This window comes from Porites lutea, chromosome 10 (assembly GCF_958299795.1).
Source record: "Porites lutea chromosome 10, jaPorLute2.1, whole genome shotgun sequence".
In the NCBI taxonomy this organism is placed as follows: Eukaryota; Metazoa; Cnidaria; class Anthozoa; order Scleractinia; family Poritidae; genus Porites; species Porites lutea.
In genome coordinates, this window is record NC_133210.1 from 6,145,721 (window position 1) to 6,165,335 (window position 19,615).

The window sequence follows — 19,615 nt, forward strand, 5'->3', positions numbered from 1 at the left end:
TGGCTCAAAACACGGCTTCCTTATCTTCTGAAACACATTACGGAAGAGAGCGATTTGGAGAATTTTCAAGATCTCGTAGTGGCCTTAGATTCTTGGTTATTGGCTTCATAAGGAAATTTCAATAAGTTCCTCGCGATCGATTCGGAGGTGATCGGAGGTGAGATTTTAGCCTATTTTAGGTGGCGATTTCCTGCTTCCGCTGTGTTAATATGTATATTTTTGTCTCAAAGTAAAAGAGATCTGTAGTTCATACTTGGATTTGCTTAAATAAATTTTCAAAAAATCGTCTATTAGTAGTGTTTGATGGACTTTATTACCGGGCACGGAAGGGGAGCGCAAGCAAAGAGCAAGGTAACAGTTTTATTTTCATCGACAAGAATATTTTATTTTGCAAACAGTTAGTACCTGTTTTTATTCCTTATGCGCAAATAAATCTTCTGTTAGGCGAGGGAAAAGCAGCTGTCAGACCAAAAGAGCCGAACAGCTACAGCACAATGGGAATTTCACCAAAGCTACGCGCGCAGAAATAATCCACGATCTTGTCTGTGCGTTCATTGAAGTGAGTGCAGTGTATCGATTCTGTTACAAACCTAATCTCACAGTTTTAAAATCCTGTATGATGTTGTCTAGATCTTCGATAACAGTTTCGTGTTTTGGTAGAGATTTATAACAAATCATATTCCCTACACGTAAGCTTAAGTTTACAAGACGATTTGCATACTCATAGCACACAGGGCATGCAAATTATTTTGGAGATACGCTTTTAGTTTCCGCACTGCGTTATGAAAAATGTTTTGTTTCCAGTATTCAAACTTATTTACCTATTCTGGTTTAAAATGGAACGAACGCTGCATTTGGTGGCGTTACTCGCTTCCGTTTCGGTATGTTTTCTCAGCCCGTTTTCCGAAGCTTGTGCTACTTGGCTGAGACGATCTCTTCAATCCAAGACACTTTCAACGCCTCACAACGAGAAAACTATCAGGGATAGACCCGAGTAGACCCAAACATTTACAAAGAGGAAAGGTTGAACTAACGAGATGACCAAAATAATCCGATAAAACCGCTAACAGTAACCAGTAATAAATCCAAGAGGAACGGCGAAAATAACACTCGAATCATCGTGGCGGCTTCCACATATGACCGAGCAATTCAAACTTGTATCAAACTCTCAAGAAAGCAAAATACTTAAAAGTAGCGTAACTACTATCAAGATAAAGTGTTCCAACAACTTTCCACGGCGGTATCAATGTCGAAATTTACCTATCCAAGCTTGGAATAAATTGAAAATTTCACCATATACAACTCTAAAAACGACTCTTTCCAAGCGCGAAAATCACTCTTTTTGATTACAAATAGCGCATTCTGATTGGTCGAATCTCGTGACGCACACCGCCAGCGCGTATAGTATCCTATGGTATCAGGAGCCGATATAAGTAATCGGCTCCTGGTTGTATGTACTAAATTACTTTACACCCTTTCCTCGTAACTTGAGTTTGGGCCGCCTCTGTTGAAATGTGAATTGATCTGATTTACTAAACAACCCCGCCCTGGTTAAAAAAAAAAAAAAATTGGGAAAATGAAGCTTTCCGTTGAGGTTATTTCCTTAGACTACGCTGGATCCTTGAAGTTTCCCGAATACCATGAGACAGCCAAAATATAGTCATATGTGCACTGGCGGGGATTTAGGGCTGAGAAGTGGAAAATTACTTCATGTAATTATAGTTTAAAGAGGTAAATATAATTAACGCGTTTTACTAGAACGCCTTCTTCCAGCCATTAACCCAGAAAAGCCTTTGCAAAACGTTATCTGGTCTTTCACCACACAGGGTGCCAGAGGTCTTTTTCCCATTGGAACCCGCGAATGCGAGTCGCGAAGCTGCGAGAAAATATAATCTCTCGCCGACCAGGTTCCGGTTGTTCAAACGATGGATTGCGCTATCCACCGGATAAATCACTATCCAGTGGATAAGTATTAGGGAAACTGATTGCGTTATCCACTAGATAGAGATTTAACCAGTGGATAGCTTTATCCACGTTTTGAACAACTGGGGCCAGCACTTTAGCACTTCGCTCTTGCCTTCTCCATCGCAGCTGATGAGCGGGAAGACGTCTGGCATCCAGGGTAGCCTTCCGTTGACTGTGTGCTTGATTTGACATCACTACGCTTAAAATTGGCTCAAACATTTCTTGCACCCAAACGGCATTCGTTTTTGCTTTCATGGCACAAGTTGATTGTTGTGGCGTTGTTATAACAGCTATGATTGGTTTGTTGGATTCTTTGCGGCTGTTGTCATCAACCAATCTAATCTCAAGAGCCCGTTTTCTCTGTGGTCAGCACCAAAAACGCGTCAGGACACTTGACACATGGCCAAAAGGGATCTATGGAGACGTGATTGGTGATCAGCCAGTAAAATTACGACACTTGAGTAAAGCGTACATGTATGGTCTTTCATTTCCACCGAGGTCAAGCATCTTATAGGCGTTTCTGGTTTTAATCAATTAGACAACGTGGAAACAATGGCAAGGGTGTATCGAATACTTGTTTGTTATTGTAACTTGCAATTTGCCGATAAATGAAATGAAATATATAACTATGACAAAGGACGTTTTAGTTTTTTAAAAAAAAAAATGACCCAAGGGCACCATGGCTTAATTAACTGACGGACAAACAAAGGAATACCGCGACGTTAAAGACTTATCAGGTCATGCAGTCATTCCTTGGTCAAACCATTTACATGATTACTAATTTGAAACGAGAAATGCCAAAGTATAAAGCAAGTCAAGTGCGGAACAATGTTATTTTTATCATACTGATAGCGTTACAGGTATTGCAGCCAGTCCCTACAAATCTCATAAGGATTTTGCAAAGCATCACAACAATAGTTAAATATGTAATCCCTAGATTCTTATTTAAACCCCTCCGTCTATAATTTACAATACTGACAGTAATAAATACAGGGTAACTTGTAGTCGGAAATCCTTTGAAACTCCACCGAAGCATGGGAGTGCGGAGTGCATGGAGGAATGCCAGTGAATATAGAAGACAAGTAATTCTTCATTCCAACCATTGCAAGGTTTTTATGCATTTACTGACTTTAAGTCACCCTATACTCTATTAAGAGTTTAAAGCCACAGGACGCCCACTGAAGAAAAACTTTTGTCCCATCTTGCCCTGAAACCCGGGGGCTTCTAAGCGAGATTTCACTGTACAAATGCTGGGGCTATGATCAAAGCTTTTTTTTGTATCCTAAATTACCAAGATGGATATTTAAGGCCCTTTCGTTAAAGTATTTCTCCTTTTTAAGGCTCTCTCTTTCTCTCTCTCTCTTTTTTTTTTTAAGATACGTTATTTTTGGTCATAGAACTATATCTCATCGGAGGCTAGAGCTAACGCTGGTTTGTATTTTAAGAAGGGTACTTAACCCAATAACTGTCTTCTAAAAAACATGAAAAAAGTTTGTTTTAATTTCCAATCTTGAGCCCGTAGAGAAACTAAATGGTTATTATGTGACAAATCTGTGGGTACTTAACAAAATTATTATTTCAGCCCAAACGTTTTCAACGTTCTGAATGACGAGCGTTTTAGCAACCAGATATCAAACTCTTGCATTGCATGAACAACCATTATCGTCGGTGAAAGACCTGGGTAAGTCGGGTAAGACATTACGCCAATCTTTTACGAATAATTCGCTGTGTTCTAAAATAAACTTCGGTGCAATCCAACATGGCGGTTGATCTTCTCAGATAGTGCCTAACTTTTAAGGCCTGTCGTTCAGTTAGAACCTTAATCGATTTATACTTCTTTGAACGCATCCGCTGATTGCTAGAAATCCTACTCATTCCCGCTTTCTATTTTCGTGCCGTGAAAGATTAATCTATAAATAGCCAAGTAAAAATCTAAACATACTATAAGGGAGGTTTACATTCCTGAATGATGGGCTCCTGATGAGATCAAGATGGCCTTACTGTTACACATTTTTTGTTACAATTAAAGCTCCTTTTTTGTTAGTTTTAATTCTTTCAGTATTTTCTTGGCTTAGTTTCTAAGTTCATTACATACATTTAGCTGTCTATACTTGTTCCGTCTTAAACTGTCCGATTATTGGGGATGCTCCTTCTTCTCCATATTAATCAGCACTAGCTTCAGGTGGCACGTTGTAATACGGACGATCTTCATCGTGTTTGTTTACATGTAAATATGGTGCATCCCTTTCCATTATCGCCTCCATTTTTTCGATCAAACGGTAGAAACTGGGACGAATGTAAGGGTCTTCGTTCCAACATTCAGTAATCAGCTCATATCTGTTATGAATAGAAAAAGAAAGGACTATTCAATGCTTAGAAGAGCTCCAGTCAATTATTAGACAGTGTCAATAGACCTCTTTATAGCTTGTATGTTTTGGTTTCCCAAAAGAGGTCGCAGGGAAATTGGATCGTTAGATATGACAAATATTGGGAAAACAAAACATTTAAGCGAAAGAGGTCTATTGGAATAAAAGAAAAATTTTAGTAGAATATATAGGCTTCTTAGCTTCATGAGTTTTTTTTAATTTTCTCGACTTTTTCACAGCCAAAAAATCTTATCTGGTCCTCTTAAGTCGTTTTACAGACCGAAATGACAGATTTCCCTACCCTTTCATATACTTCGACTAGCAAAATTCCTACACCAGAAGACTGAGAGAGGTACCCCTTTTAGGGGGTGCCTCCCCAGTACAGCGAGTACTCCCCCCGGCCCCAAGAAAGAGGTTAACCTGATCACTACTAATGATGCCTTTACTGACCATAAAGCTTGGAGGGTTTCCTTGTTCAAAGAGTGAGGATCTTAACAAAAGTTTTCCCTTGCCGTCCGTCTGGTGAGTATTTAATATGATCAAAGAAGGCGTTAAAATATTTGACGAATTCGTATGCTGCACCGTTCGGTGTGAAATGTAACTGAGCAGACGCACAGAAAAATGGAATGTGTTAAATCTGAGACCACTCCAATCAAGAAACCTACACGTCATCGGAGCACATGTCAGGCCTTTCCATGCGATAACCAGTACCGAGCAGTCGATACAACGCTGAGTTGGTCAGCGTGGGGTATGGTACGCCTCCTGACGATTGCGAGAAAGAAAACAAAATGATTACATATCGGCAACTGAATACATGCAATTTTCCATTAGTTAGATTTCTCTTAAAGATGCCTTAGTCGATTGTCACTTCTCCTCATATAAACTCAATAAGGCCATTTTGCAAAAATGGTTGATATATAGCCAATGCAGTTAAATGTGTAATAATAGAAGGCAGGGTGATTAACAATAACGCTTCTCGTTTCCAGTCATCACTGAAATTCTCGCCAATTTAATATGTGTTGTCACATACGGTTATCAACTAGGAAATGTCTCACAGCACTTAATCAATTAAAACAGTGCCCAGATCAAACAAGAAAATTCAAACTTGCCGCAAATGAAACATTATGAAACATTGTTTTCGCCCTTCCTGGTAACAGTAACCTTGATAACAATCGTAACAGTTAAGTCACATCCCACCATGGCAAAAGGGGGCAGGTGGGTTCAGGCACGGTCCCCTAGCTTAATTCCCTCGGAAGCTCAAAACTTTGCGGTGTGAAACCATTATCCTGCGGGTCGTACATGAGTTTTCAACATTTTGACATCATTTCTACTGTCGATAAGAGTCATAGACCATGGAAAATGTTTTTTCGATTTGTCAGTCACCTCAGATTTAACATGACAACAATAAACTGCAAAATTACCGTCCACTCACCCAAGGTAGCCATTTCCCAAAGAACAACACCAAAAGACCAACTATGAAAAAAAAAAAAAGAGGTTAGATATGTACAGATTCACGGCATTTAGATTGTTTATTTCCCTGTTTATCTCTTAACTCCTTTTATTTGTCGTGGACGAGCCCAAAAATGCGTGTACTTTTGAGTTTTTGGATGTAATTGAAAAATTAAATTGAAAACTGTCTCAACCAGAGGAAACTGTTCACCGCATGTAAATCATTGCTTAACCTGTCGAAGTGTGCCAGTCTCCCTCTACATTCCGATCTTAATCAATTAATGGCTAAAGATTTTGGCAAGTTCTTCCGTGACAAAATTAACTCCATTCGGCTGGAGATTGCTCGCCAAGGTAGCACTTCCGATATTAGCGAATCCCACTTTGCACTTGAAGGCCCCCTCTTTTTCTGATTTTCGTCTTCTTTTAGCCTGCGTAGCTGGTGGTATTGTGTAGTAGTCGAGTGAGATTTGGCGGCGGAGCCGTTGTAATATAGTCGAGTGAGATTTGACGGCGGAGCCGTCACGAGCGGCGAAGCCACGAGAAATACCGCCTGCCAGAGAACCATGATTTTTCGAATGCCGCCCACTTTTATCACCTTAGCTGATCCGAATTAAATCAGCCAATCAAAGAGAAACCTGCAATTTGAAACTTCCGATTATTTTCGCGCGAGACAGTTTAGAAATAAGCGTTGACAGGCTAAACATGACTCCTAAGCTCGTGATAATGTGAAACGTGACCTTGTGAGTTTGCTTGAACAGAGGTTTTTTCATTTTCTCGGCTCTCGCGCGAAGGTTACTAGCACTACACAGTGCATGTATCATTCTAAACTTTGACTGAGTAAATCTTTGTTTGCCACACTAGTCTTGCCATTAAAAGATCATGAAGCTGGTTTGTTACATGCATACTGAGTAACCATTTCCTGTGGTTTATTCTTCTGTAGGTGTTCCTTATAGGATTTGATCTCAGATGCAGTTGTAAAGTGTTTTAATTTTCTTTGACTTTTGTTTCTTACGGCTAAATAAAGACAATTACAGCGCTGTGAAGTTTAAAGACGCAATTTCGGCAATTTGGTCATCAATTACGCTCTTTTTAAAGGGGAAACCACAATCACTTACGTCTTTTCCAGTTTTCCATCTGAAATATATCAGGATATATGCGAAGGATCATCTAACATGATTGACATATGTATTGCTCTCGACCAATCCGTTTCTCCGCTCACTGGTGTGCGGGCTATTCAAAATACCGGGGTTTTCTGGCAGGCGGTATTTCAACCGCCTCGTCCCTACTCCCTTTTTTTGGAACACGGCTCCGCAGCCAAAACTTTAATCTCGCACCCACACAATACCGCCAGCTACGCAGGCTAGTCTTCTTTCTGAAACCGAGGTTCATGAACTAATCAAATCATCTACAAAGACGACTTGTTCTCTTGCCCCCATTCCTACTAGGCTTTTCCTGAGTGTCTTGATGAATTACCTCCTCCGATTACGAAATTAATTAACCTTTCACTGGAATCAGGCTATTTTCCTCTTATCTGAAAGCGCGCTTTGTTAAACCACTGCTAAAGAAAGAGGGTCTCGATCCCATCTTTAAGAACTATAGACCTGTGAGTAACCTCGTATATGCCTCAAAACTTGTGGAGACAGCAGTCGCCAAGCAACTTCAACATTATTTATTCAGCAATGATCTCTTCCCTGTTCTGCAATCAGCTTATCGTCCCAAACACAGCATAGAAACAGCACTTCTCAAAGTCACTAACGACATCCTCCTTCAAATGAACGATCAACGTGTCACTCTGCTTCTTCTCCTCGACTTAAGTGCGGCTTTTGACACTGTCGATCACGAGACTTACTGCATCGACTTCAGTTCACATTTGGTATAAATGGAAAAGGCCTCTCCTGGTTTTTGTCTTATTTGTCCGGAAGGTCTCAGCAAATAGCCCTCAATGAGACACTCTCCGCGGAATTCGAGTTGCAATGTGGTGTCCCTCAAGGTTCCTGTTTGGGCCCCTTATTATTTACTCTGTATTCGAGCAAACTCTTCGAGATCATCAAACATCATTTTCCTACGGTTCATTGTCACGCTGACGACACGCAGGTATACATCTCATTCTGCCCAAACGACAGGCTCGATCAACTTAATGTTGGAGAGTTACTGGAAAGTTGCATTACTGATATTTGTTCTTGGATGTTGCATGACAATCTTAAATTAAATGACGAAAAAACTGAACTTCTTATAATAGGTACACCGCAAAAACCTGAGAAGGTAGTTATCACTCATATTCGCGTAGGTAATACCAACATTCACCCTGTGCCTGTCGCTAGGAACCTTGACTCGTGGTTAGATGCCAATGTCTCTATGACGGAACATATTTCGAAAAGTTGCAGTTCATCATTCTACTATTTGAATAACTTACGTCGGATTTGGATCTCAAAGAAGTCAGCAAAGTCACTTATTCATGCTTTCCTAACAATTCGCCGTGACTAATGTAACAATATGTTTCAATAGTTCCCTTGTCAACGGAGCGGAAAAACTTATCACTCACACATCACTTTTGGTCGTGTAAACGCCTTGAAAAAGTGATTCTGGGGCCATCCACTTTACAGGAAGTTTTTTGGACTTCGCTGAGCTGCGCACATCTTCATAGATTTGTCTCATCAACCCAAAGTCTGACACTTTAATCTGGTTGTCATGGCCAACAAGAATATTACGGGCAGCAAGGTCTCTGTGAACAAGATTGTTTTCGGCGAGATGATTCTAATAACAAATAAGCAACGAAAAAACGATTAAAATGATCTCAAAACATAATAACGGGGGTACGCCGAACATTACGTAGTTAGGTATAGATGAAAAAATACAAACGAAAAGTAAATATCGGCACTGATCTGATCCAGCCAAAACTGGGTCGACTGAAAAGAAAATTTTTTTCCCCAGAAAAACAGCCAATATATCTATCCCATCTATTTCATGTTTATAAAATATTGACTTTTGAATTCTTCTTTCCAAATTATACTCAGAACCAGAATCCCAGCAACATTATCCAGAAAACAAAGATTACCATTCCTTTAGCGATTTGCCAGGCAAGTGAAAACAGTTGTTTGGTAGAAAAGTTCTCCTCTACGTCACAACGATCCTCGTCTGACTCCTCTAGGTTTTCAGTTGAAAGTGGCATTGCAGAAGCTTGAGTTTTTCCTTGTGATGTCGTTGGCCTGGTTAGAAGTTCTTTGTCAGTTACTTTGAATTCCTTATCCTAATTAAATTGATAAAAAAAAAAAACTATCAAATTTTGGGTTTAGCTTGAAATATGGTGTTTTTGTTTTCGTCTTACATTTACTTCGGTGGAAGTCGATGGAATCACTTCAAGAACGGCATCTTTGTTGCTTTGTTGCGGACACACTGCAATGTCTTCTTGGTCTTGGTGTATAGAATATTCATCCTCCTTAACTTCATACTCATCAGCCAAACTTTGCTAAATGATTAAAGAAAATGGAGTTCACATTTACATGTAGAAAAAATGTAACGCTATTGCTGGTATTCACTGTCATGCTATTAAAAATCAAAATCAAAACCGTTTAATAGGTAAAGTCTAGAATCTGGGAAATGAAAGAAGGTAAATATATAAAGGCCCTCGGCAAGATTCAGGTCGGTGCAATTTTTCAAGCGCGAGAAATTCGGAGAATTTTTTTACCTACATTTATAGAGCTTTATATGGAGACGCATTGTTGGTGCCCATCCGGATGGTCACTAACATGGCGGCCGGAAACCAACAGAAACATGTGTCACGGAGTTGTGCTACTTAGGGGTGAATTCATCTCTTGAGGAACTCATTAGCATTGACATTCATACAATGACCATTCAAATAGCAAAATCCCCCCAACAGAGTCACTTTTCAGCCTTCATGGCAGCTCTCTCGTCCGCCATGTAAATAGCCTGCCAGCAAGCTCTCGGGGCTCTCTGGCGGCTAAGCGTGAAAAGGAAGGAGAGCTTGGAGCTACGTCTCTAGAAAATAAATAAGTCGATGCGAAATGCTGATTGGCGGAGAAGACATTGGTAATGAGGCCATTACCCTTGGCACGTGTTTTTCAATGTTTGTTTACAAACGCGCTCGTTTTCGCTTCGCGCTGATTGGCGGAAATCTGACAGCTCAGTCGACGGCGAGCCACAGGCGAATTGGAGGTAAAATTCAAGTTCCAGAGACGTAGTTGCAAGCTCTCCTTCCTTTTCCCGCCCCGCCGCCAGAGCGCCCCGGAGACCTTACTCGCAGGCTACCATGTAAATGCCGCGTCACGCAAAAGCTTAGAAATTTAAGCGTACTGTATCACAAAACGAAGAACCTTTTCGCAGTGAAAATTTTTCTGAATATTAGTTTTTAACTGCTCGAATAATTCATGAAACTAAGAACTCAGGAGGATCGATAATTCTTTCCTTTGAGTTTTTGATGACGTATATGTAAACCAGCAATATTTAAATTTGTGACACAATCTCGCCTCAACTGAGGTTAGACAGACTTGTGAGCTGATATTTCCATTTGTGACCCCAAATTGCGATACGCTAGAAACTACATGATTACTACTACTACGATTCTCACTTCTGAGCTTGGGGTACCTATGCAAAAAACATGAAATTTCACGGGCACAAGAACAAGACTTCAGTACAAGAATTTAAGGGCAAAAATGTTTTAACGTTCGCAAACCACAATGCTCCACTTCTTATGTCACGGTCGCGTGTAACGCGCTATCTTTCCACCTAAAGGTCACGTTTAACGCTAACCAACGCACGTAGAGAAGAAGGGTGTTACATTACACCCTTCGTTACGTGAGAAAAGGAAACTTGTAAGGCTTAGGCCCCGTCCACACGAATCCGGATATTTTTGAAACCGCACGCTTTTTAATACGAATCGGCCTTCCATCTACACGAAAACGGTAAATCCGCTCACCGAGACCGCATTGAAACCCCTTTACCGAGTGGAATTTTTTGTTAATTCGTCGGGTTTAGCGAGTTCGTAAAGACGACTGAGACCGGATATTTTTAAATCAGCTACGTCATAAACTCGGGTCCAGGCTTAAATGGGAACTTGAAAAATTTAAAGGGAAGGCCAAAACCCTCTGTCTACTTTCGCTCCGGACGAATGAACCGGCCTTTTCCTAGTTATTTCGCTTTGACATTCCCACTTGAGAAGTGTATGAAATGTTACCCTAAAGCACTTGAACAAGGAATCATATACGGCCAGTGAAATCACACCGCTGGCCCGAGTGCAGTTGCAATTGCAAACCGCAGTAGCGTATTCGTGTGAATGCGTGAAACCGGATAAACCACTACGAATTTATGTTGACGCAAAAATGAAGTATTCGGTTTCACCGTGTCCGGATTCGTGTTGTTGTGGCCTTAGACACTTTCTTCTTACATCAGACAGATCGTGAATGGCCGAAGCCATGTCCTGTGGAACGTCATCCTGGCGCAATGAGGCCATTTCCATGGTCACTTGTGTCTTCTTTTCCTTTGCCTTAGTCGAAATTTTGCTTTCCTGTCCTTCCTGTGCATGAAGGGAAGACAGATCAATCCTCCCGTCCTTTCGATGAAAGGGTTTGTCAGGAAGAACATGACTAAAAGCGATTGTTTCTTGGTGCTTCGGATGGGTGCAATCACCAAATGACGTAATACAAAAATTGACAACAACACCATGAAACATCTTAAAGCAGTCATGCTTGTTGAGCCTCAGTTGAGTACCCAGAATCTCAGCGAAAACGTGACTGTACCACTGGGTGGAAAATTCTCCCCGGTTTTTGAAAAGGGCGCGGAAGTAATTTTTAAATTAGGGACAGGTCCTTATTTATCGCCTGGGGGGAAGGGGGGGAAGGTTTGGGGCTAGACAAGGTGAAATTTAGCCGATCCCCCCTTTGAATGTTACTTCACTGAAGTAATCCCCCTAATAACTTTTGATGACTTTCGCGATCCTCCCCCCCCCCCGTCCCGCCATGTCTTCATTTTCCAAGCAAATTTGATTGGTTCCTTCTCTGAATGCTTCCAAAGTATTCAGCGATCCCTCCTTTTGGGTTCTCAGTTAAAACTGCTCCTCCCTAAAATCCTCTGCCCCCCCCAGCGATAAATAATGATGACCGGTCCCTTAAATCACAAAATATGCATGTAGATTCATTTGTCATACCTGCAAAGATTTATCGAATGCATGCGTTGGTGCTTCGATTGATCGTATTCTGGTATAGGCGTGACCCAGAAAGATTGCTCTAAGAACCTTCCATCGCCACAAGTAATAAAGCTACATTAACATACAATTGAAAATTCTTCGGCATCAGACAGATCATGGATGGTATTGTGATGGAGTCACGTTAGCTTATTTTGGAGCACGGTCAATAGAATAAATTAAAGAAAGAGATGTCGAATTTTTCTTTCGCGGAAAATTGTTGCTTATTTTTCAGCAAGTTTCCACATGGTCTGCATGCGTTATCCACGTTAAATATAATTAATTTTAAGAAGAAAAAAAAGACGTTGTTAAGTATTTCTTTTCTACAAGATGGTCTTGAAAAATCGACGCCAGATCCTGTCGGACATCATCATTTCTTTCTTTTGATAACGATAAATGAATTTAAGAAAAATAAAATGAAATATTTAAGTATTTCCTTCATACAAGATGGCCTTGAAGGGTCGACGCCAGGTCCTGTCGGACCTCATCATTAATGATTTTTTCTGATAACGAAGTCAATTCCATGTTCTCGTTCGTCCGCTGCTCCAGCTTTGTCCGATCTTTAGCAGGTTTACTTTCCTTTGTAAAAAAACAAAAAAAAAAACGTAATTTATTGGTCCAGTATACCTCAAATTTTCCACTCTGTTGTTACTCTAGGCAATGGTCATTTAGAATTTCGGTGAATTAAAGACTAATGTTCAACAACAACCAGATGACCTACAGCTACCAGGACAAAAATATATGAGAGAATTTTAAAATCTAGGTAAAACCTACTTAGTCTAAATAAATAAATTTGACGATTAACTCATGATTACGTTTTGTGGTGTAAGAAACACTTGTGAAGGCACAACCACAACGACAAACCAGTGAGGCAGCCGGATCTTTAGTAGACTTGGATCAGTAAAATCTTCAATACCAAATTTAGCTTTGGGGTAGGCCTACTTGATCCCCAACCCTCTCTCTGATTTTCCTAAATGTCTTTATAGTTAACTAATTCTTTCATCATAAAGAGGCGCTTCTCGGTTCCCGGATCATTAGATAAGGAGACAACTTTTGCATATTACACCTGACTAGCGCAATCGATAAAAACCGATATCAGAAAATCAATTGTCAGCGCTATCGTTTTTAACTATTTTAACGATATTATCGATTGCCTCCCAAGTTCAAAATCCAATGATGAATTATTTTACAGCAAATTATATTAGCAATATGCAGATGTTTTCTGTTTTAAATGATGCTTTTCTCTCACATTTTTTTCATGTTTAATGGTCATGCTACTTCTCCTTCCATTTAGTTGAGGAGTTCATTATCTACTTTGTTTTGCATATTTACAGAACGATGTAAATGATCCTTTCCAATATGCTTTTTGAAGAAGCAATTTAAGGGTCTTGCTGAAAAACTGTACACTAAACAGTATCCTCACCACTTGAACTATACATTGTAGGGCTCAACTTGAACAGTTTCCAGTGCAAGCAAGCTGAATCAGTTGCTTATAACTCTTTTTTATGCTGTCGATTGGCCGAAAATGTTTCGTTAGAATATTGAGTGTAATTTGGGAAATAAATTTCGCTACAAATTTAACCGTCCAAAGCCACATAAATAATGTACGTATGTTCGGAAACAACGTTCTTTGCCAATGTTAACCTAATTAAGTAAGCGCCAATTAAAATCGACCACTTCGATAAAAATCGATTAAAGTCGATAATTATCGATTAGCAACAAGTTTTTCCTCTATCGATTTTTATCGATTTTCAATTTAATCAATGGCTCTTTACCGAGAGTTATCCATTATTATCGATTATCGACTCTATCGATTGCACTAGTCAGGATTACAAGAATTACATGAGAATTCCTCTCATGAGCTAGAAGCCTTAACCACGTTTAAGTTGAGTTAAGCAGTTTTTACATATATAGTAGAAATGAACGTCATCTAAAATCTTTTAGCCCTCCTAGCTGAGCTTCTTTCATACTTCGTCACCGAGATGATAAGAAGTCGACGCTGTGTCCTCGCTGTTATCTTGTAGTAATGGCGTTATTTCCATGCTCAATTGTATTTTCTCCGCTTGCTTTATCTGTTTCTTAGGAAGTTTACTGACCTGTGTGGAAATGAATAAATTCAGGAATCTAAGGGATATGCAAAAAGTCTTGCTAAGATTCAGGTCTTTGCGGTTTTTTCGTTTGCGAGGTATTCGGAGAAATGTGTTACCTAAATTTATAGAGCTTTGTTTTGAGACGCCAGCCATGTTGGCGTCCCTCTGAGGAACGCAGATAGGGCGGCCGGAAACTAACAGAAACATTGCCATAAAGTGAGTACTCATCTCTAGGGAGCTCATAAACATTAAACTTAATACTTATTCAAAAAACAAGGACTGTTCAGTTAGCAAAATCTAAAAAAAAAAAAAAGAGATATGTCACTCTTTAACCTACAGTTACGTGACAGCTTTTGTTGCCAATTATTGTCGCGTCACGCAATATATTAGAATACTCAAACGTGTTCTGTCACAAAATGAAGAACCCTTTCGAACTGAAACTTTGTAGAAATACACGTGTTCAGTTGCTCTAATAGCTCACCAAATTGAAACTCAGAAGGATAAATAATTCTTTATTTTGAATTATGATTACGTTACGTGCAAACCATTCAACAACAATCGGATGGGTTAAGATAAGATAGCTAGGTAAACCAGTCATAAAAAAAACAAGCACTCTGGGCACGGTCCCTGAAAGGCCGATTAGCGCTAATCCAGGATGAAGATTTTGTTCCACTTTTTGTATTTACCTTCCTATGCATTTCTTAGAGAAACAGTTTGTGTAAATCATTACTGTGTCTCAAGGTAAAAGCTCAACAGTATTTTGTAAGCTTGAGTTACATTCTCTTAGCAACAAAACCGCGCTTAAAATTTTGCTTAATCCTGGGTTAAACTTAACCATCTTTCTAGGAACCGGGCCCTGAATAATAAATGTTTTAGGAGAGAGCTAGTATGGAAAGTTAAACTACAGTTTATATACAAGCCTACATGATCTCTGGTCTCTCCCTGATCTTTCAGAACCTCTTTGTCAGCATAAGATCTCTCGGTAGCTTGAAGTTCTTTGATCTAAACATCAAGCAAGTAACAAAAATATAATTATTATTGTTAGTAATCATAAAATGCCTTTATAACTTTCAAGCAACTGCAGTTACTTAAATAAGTTGTACAAAATGTTCTGACGGTACCAAAATATATTCGTAATGTTGTCTCCCTACATCTGTTTCTTGATAATTTCGTTATATACTAATTGTATAATTGGTCTTGTCCTTACCTTTTTTCTTCTGCGGCGTAGCCACGTCAGCAGGTCACCACACGGAACGTATTCTATAACCAGGAACATTTTCTCCTGAAGCGTGCAGCATCCAACCATGGATACAACGTTCTTATGGGAACCCAACAGCTTCATCTGTTCAATCTCAAACGTGAACTCTTCTTTCTGTGCTTCAGATGGATTATCTAAAGATAATTAAATAAAATGACATTGATTTTATTATCGTTATTTTTCAGCATTATTCAGTGCAAAATGTTTCATTTGAAAAACATATTCGTCTATTTTTACCGCTTCCCACTCATCCTCTAATGCACAAGGGTATACACAGATGCATTCTACCGTGTAATAGAATATCGAGAAATATTCAGACATTTGTTAGTATTTTTATTTTACCACTGCACCCTCCAAGCAGCCCCGGGAGGTACTCCTGGAAAATTCGGGTGGTGGTGTGATGTGACTATGTGGTTTCCCTCACTACCTAAACCGCTGTTCATAAAAGGCGAATGAAATAAAAACAATAAATAGATAAATAAATAAATAAATAATAAACCAACAATAAAATAGAATAAAATAAATACAGACCTGGTACAAGGCAGAGCAAAACCGAGTCCTGGTTCACGTTTAATCTGTTTTTCCAAAATGGTGGAAATCTTTTCCCAATTTCACACGTAAAGGGGTTAAAAACCATGTCCTTCGGCCCCGCTCACACTTGTATAGCTTCTAATAAGAGAAAACCCCCCTGTGTCTACCCGTGAGCATGGTGATGCCGTAGCTCAGTTTCATAATTTCTTCCCCTTAGTTCTCCACATTATCAAATGACTTGCGGTGTAAACTGGGCAACATGGATCACAAAAAGGGGAGACCAAATCATCAAATGCATCCGATCCTTCAGGAAGAGTTGTCATACATGTATTGACTAGAGGCTGCATTTTTTAAACTTATTTTCATTATTGGCTTTAATTCAGGCTCTGTAGATCAATTTACTTTTTTTTCGGTTTTGGGGAAATGTAAATTCGTAAAAGATGCATTTGTTTAGAGCTAATAGGCTTAAACCTACTTTTTGGAACTTAACAGCCTTTTTTGTTATTTTTTCACACTTACATAGTGAACAAAGAAACCACAAATTACTTAGAGTTACCAGAATCCATAAGGATTCTTACAGTAATATGAAGAGGACTGAAAGGCAGTCAAGACTTTATGCCTTTGTCTATGGAGATAACAGTCAGTATTTCTTACCATGTAAAACTTTGACAGCCACCACCTGTGCTGCCTTCTTTGTAGATGATACAGGCCATTTTGAAGTCTCAGTGACCTCCATCTCATCACTCTGTCTAAAGGTTGCTTTATAAACAACACCAAATTCTCCTCTCCCCAGCTCTTCCTCAAAGTCTATTTGCTCAGGCAGAATTTCCCACTTGTCAGGAGGAGTAATCTCGTCTTGTGAATAAGGTGACCTAGAAAAAGGGGAAAAAAATGCTGGATTATTACGCTGAGCACAATATTACAGTAACATATACTCGCATATCTGTAAACTTTACCAACAACAAAAATTATTGCACCTGGCTATTGGTGCATCGCGGGAGGATAATGGCCGAAGCTGAGATGTTCTCCTCTTGAAAAAAAAAAGCTCGATCAGAATAGCCGAGTGGGGATAAAATAAACTGATTTTTTTTTTCAAAAGTACGATTCAGTCAAGGGCACCATCCTTTACAAACAATGACTGCAAAAAAAAATTTATTCAATTCTAATTCACTTCAGGCGTATCTAAAAACAAAATTCGTCTTCATCAGACTATTCTTAGGATTTTTCCTTTTTTTTTCATGCATCTTTCGACAGTGAAAACGTTCTTTGATTATTTTTCATAAGAATTGCAAATAAAGTAATGGTTTTGACTTCTAGTTAATGTTATCTGTCATCTTGGCAGGTGCACTACGTCGGTTTTGTTGACACGTGATGCAATTTAGCCAATAACGTAACGGGGAGTGAAGATTAGTAGTAATAGGGGTCTAGTCCCGCACAAATTTTCAGGGACATCGGGGACATCGGGCATACTGGAAAAACCAGTATCACCAGCAAGTCAGTCAAGTTGAATGTTGAGGGTTAAGTCAATAAAGTTGAATGTTGAGGGTTAAATCTGTCGAGTGCAGTGCCCAGTCGAGTTGAAATGTTGAGGGTTAAACCAAGAAGAAAATTTTCAAACCCTAACCCTAAAAACTAAAATCCATCGACGCAGTGTGCAAGGGTTAAATCAGTTGGGTTTAATGTTGAGGGTTAAATCTGTCGAGTGCAGTGCCCAGTCGAGTTGAAATGTTGAGGGTTAAACCAAGAAGAAAATTTCCAAACCCTAACCCTAAAAACTAAAATCCATCGATGCAGTGTGCAAGGGTTAAATCAGTTGGGTTTAATGTTGTGGGTTTAATCTGTCGAGTGCAGTGCTCAGTTGGGTTTAATGTTGAGGGATAAACCAAGAAGAAAATTTCCAAACCCTAACCCTAAAAACTAAAATCCATCGATGCAGTGTGCAAGGGTTAAATCAGTTGGGTTTAATGTTGAGGGTTAAACCAAGAAGAAAATTTCCAAACCCTAACCCTAAAAACTAAAATCCATCGATGCAGTGTTGAGGCTTCGTCAAGCGCTGTGAATTTATTTAATTTATTTAATGTTAATTCTCTAACCATACAAGTAAATGTCCTAACCCAAACTAAGTGAGTGAGTTTCCCTAGGCTTAATTCCATCAAGTTTTATGTTGGTGATGTATACTAAATTAGTTATGTTTCACTAGGTCACGGTTGAGTGATTACGGGCAAGTTTGAGCAAGCCCATTGACGTCACATAAAATTTGCTGACTCAGCAGAATTTGTTTCTATTTTTAGAACAGAGGGCTAGCGGGAGATATAAAAACGGGATAGCAACTCATACAGGTCATTTGATTACAATTCGTTGTACTGTGCAGACCTCTCATCATGGCAATTACTTACCCGCGACCTTGTCCAATCTGTGGAACCAAAATTAAGAATCGAGGAAATTTCTTCCGTCACAAAAAGTATTGCGGTACTAATGTTAAAGTACCTTGTTTACATTGTGACAAGACGTTTTCACGAGAAGATAAAATGGTGGCTCACGTCAAAAAGTTCCACTCCGAAGCGGCCAAGCGGAAAGCAGAGGAGTCTGCCGAACTCTTACGTCTAGAGTTATTGCATGCAAGCAAAGTCCCACACCTATCGGAAGATTCTCAGACTGGTGGTGCAGTGAGTACACGAGGTACCAAGCGTTCAGCTGATGACGGCAGTCCTGATGTCAAAGAATTAAAACCGAAGGTGAAACCACAAGAGGAAAACGAAGAGTACGACGAGGGACCTACTCCGCTCTTTGTAGCCAATGTAACAAAATTAGGACCAGCCAAAAGATGGAAGCAAAATGCCGTAGTCAACCAAAAATTTATCATGACTTTAGACCAACAGCGTCCTCCTAAAGAGTCTGAAGATTTGAATATTGCAGCCACTTACGCCATTGCAGAAGTCACTGATAATTTGATTGAGGAGCTCAAAATACCAGAGGATTATTGGATGACTTTGCAAATTGGGAGCAAAGAACATCGCAGAGATGGCTTAACAGGAGAAACGTGGAAAGTAGACGTTGGCGATTTTACGAAGCGAGCAGCAATGACACAAGGAGTATTGCAAAAACTTTCACACGTCTTGAACAGTGGTGAATTTATTACCAATGATGTTGGTTTTTCAGCCTCGGTATTATTCAGCCGACCGGAACGAAAAGGTGGAAAAAGAGCAGGCGCTGGACCAGGTCAAAAAATATGGGAGAAAACGGTAAAAGAATCCAAGTGTGTGTGCGAAACCAAAAACAAAGATTCTCTCTGCTGTGGTAGGGCCATTGTGGTTAAGCGTGAATATGCTAATCGTCAACGGGGTGATCCTAATACCTTTGAGAATATTCGACAAGATCGAGGAAAGAATACCCAACAACTCAAAGAGGCGAAGGAGTTACACAAAGAAGCTAACGTTCCCGAGGGTTTATGTGGATTGGAGGAGATTGAAAAATTCCAAGAGTGCCTAGGTCCACAAGTATTTAGAATCATTGTGGTCGATGCAACACGAGGTGGTGTGATTTTCAAAGGAGACAAGTACGAAGACGCAGACAAGACCATCGCTCTGGTAAAATCGGTGTCTGTGGATGAAAACAACCAAGAGAAAGCTCATTACGATAGTTTATACAGCATCTCTGGTTTTATGAATAGAAGTTATTTTTGCAAGAAATGTTGTAAAGGGTACAATAGCGAAGACAGTGCCCATCACCGTTGCCAAGCAAAAAATTGCCCTGCGTGTAA

General features: G+C 39.7%; 3 protein-coding genes across 3 annotated transcripts in view; 1 reads left to right on the forward strand and 2 right to left on the reverse strand.

Annotated features, from left to right (window-relative positions):
• Positions 1-19,615, forward strand: part of LOC140949852 (uncharacterized) — a 218,276-nt gene that overhangs the window by 70,717 nt on the left and 127,944 nt on the right. The gene's annotated exons all lie outside the window — the stretch shown is intronic.
• Positions 4,066-9,016, reverse strand: LOC140951207 (tyrosine-protein kinase receptor Tie-1-like). The gene is made up of 5 exons (XM_073400435.1): positions 8,836-9,016; positions 8,323-8,534; positions 5,764-5,804; positions 4,997-5,093; positions 4,066-4,302 (listed from the first exon to the last, which is right to left on the reverse strand). The coding sequence occupies exons 1-5, from the start codon at positions 8,947-8,949 to the stop codon at positions 4,128-4,130; spliced, it is 639 nt and encodes a 212-aa protein (XP_073256536.1). The 5' UTR covers positions 8,950-9,016; the 3' UTR covers positions 4,066-4,127.
• LOC140949426 (uncharacterized) lies at positions 12,415-17,323 on the reverse strand. Its single transcript, XM_073398586.1, has 6 exons — positions 17,292-17,323; positions 16,510-16,727; positions 15,274-15,458; positions 14,991-15,068; positions 13,947-14,072; positions 12,415-12,555 (listed from the first exon to the last, which is right to left on the reverse strand). Exons 1-6 carry the CDS (start codon positions 17,321-17,323, stop codon positions 12,415-12,417), a joined length of 780 nt encoding a protein of 259 aa, XP_073254687.1.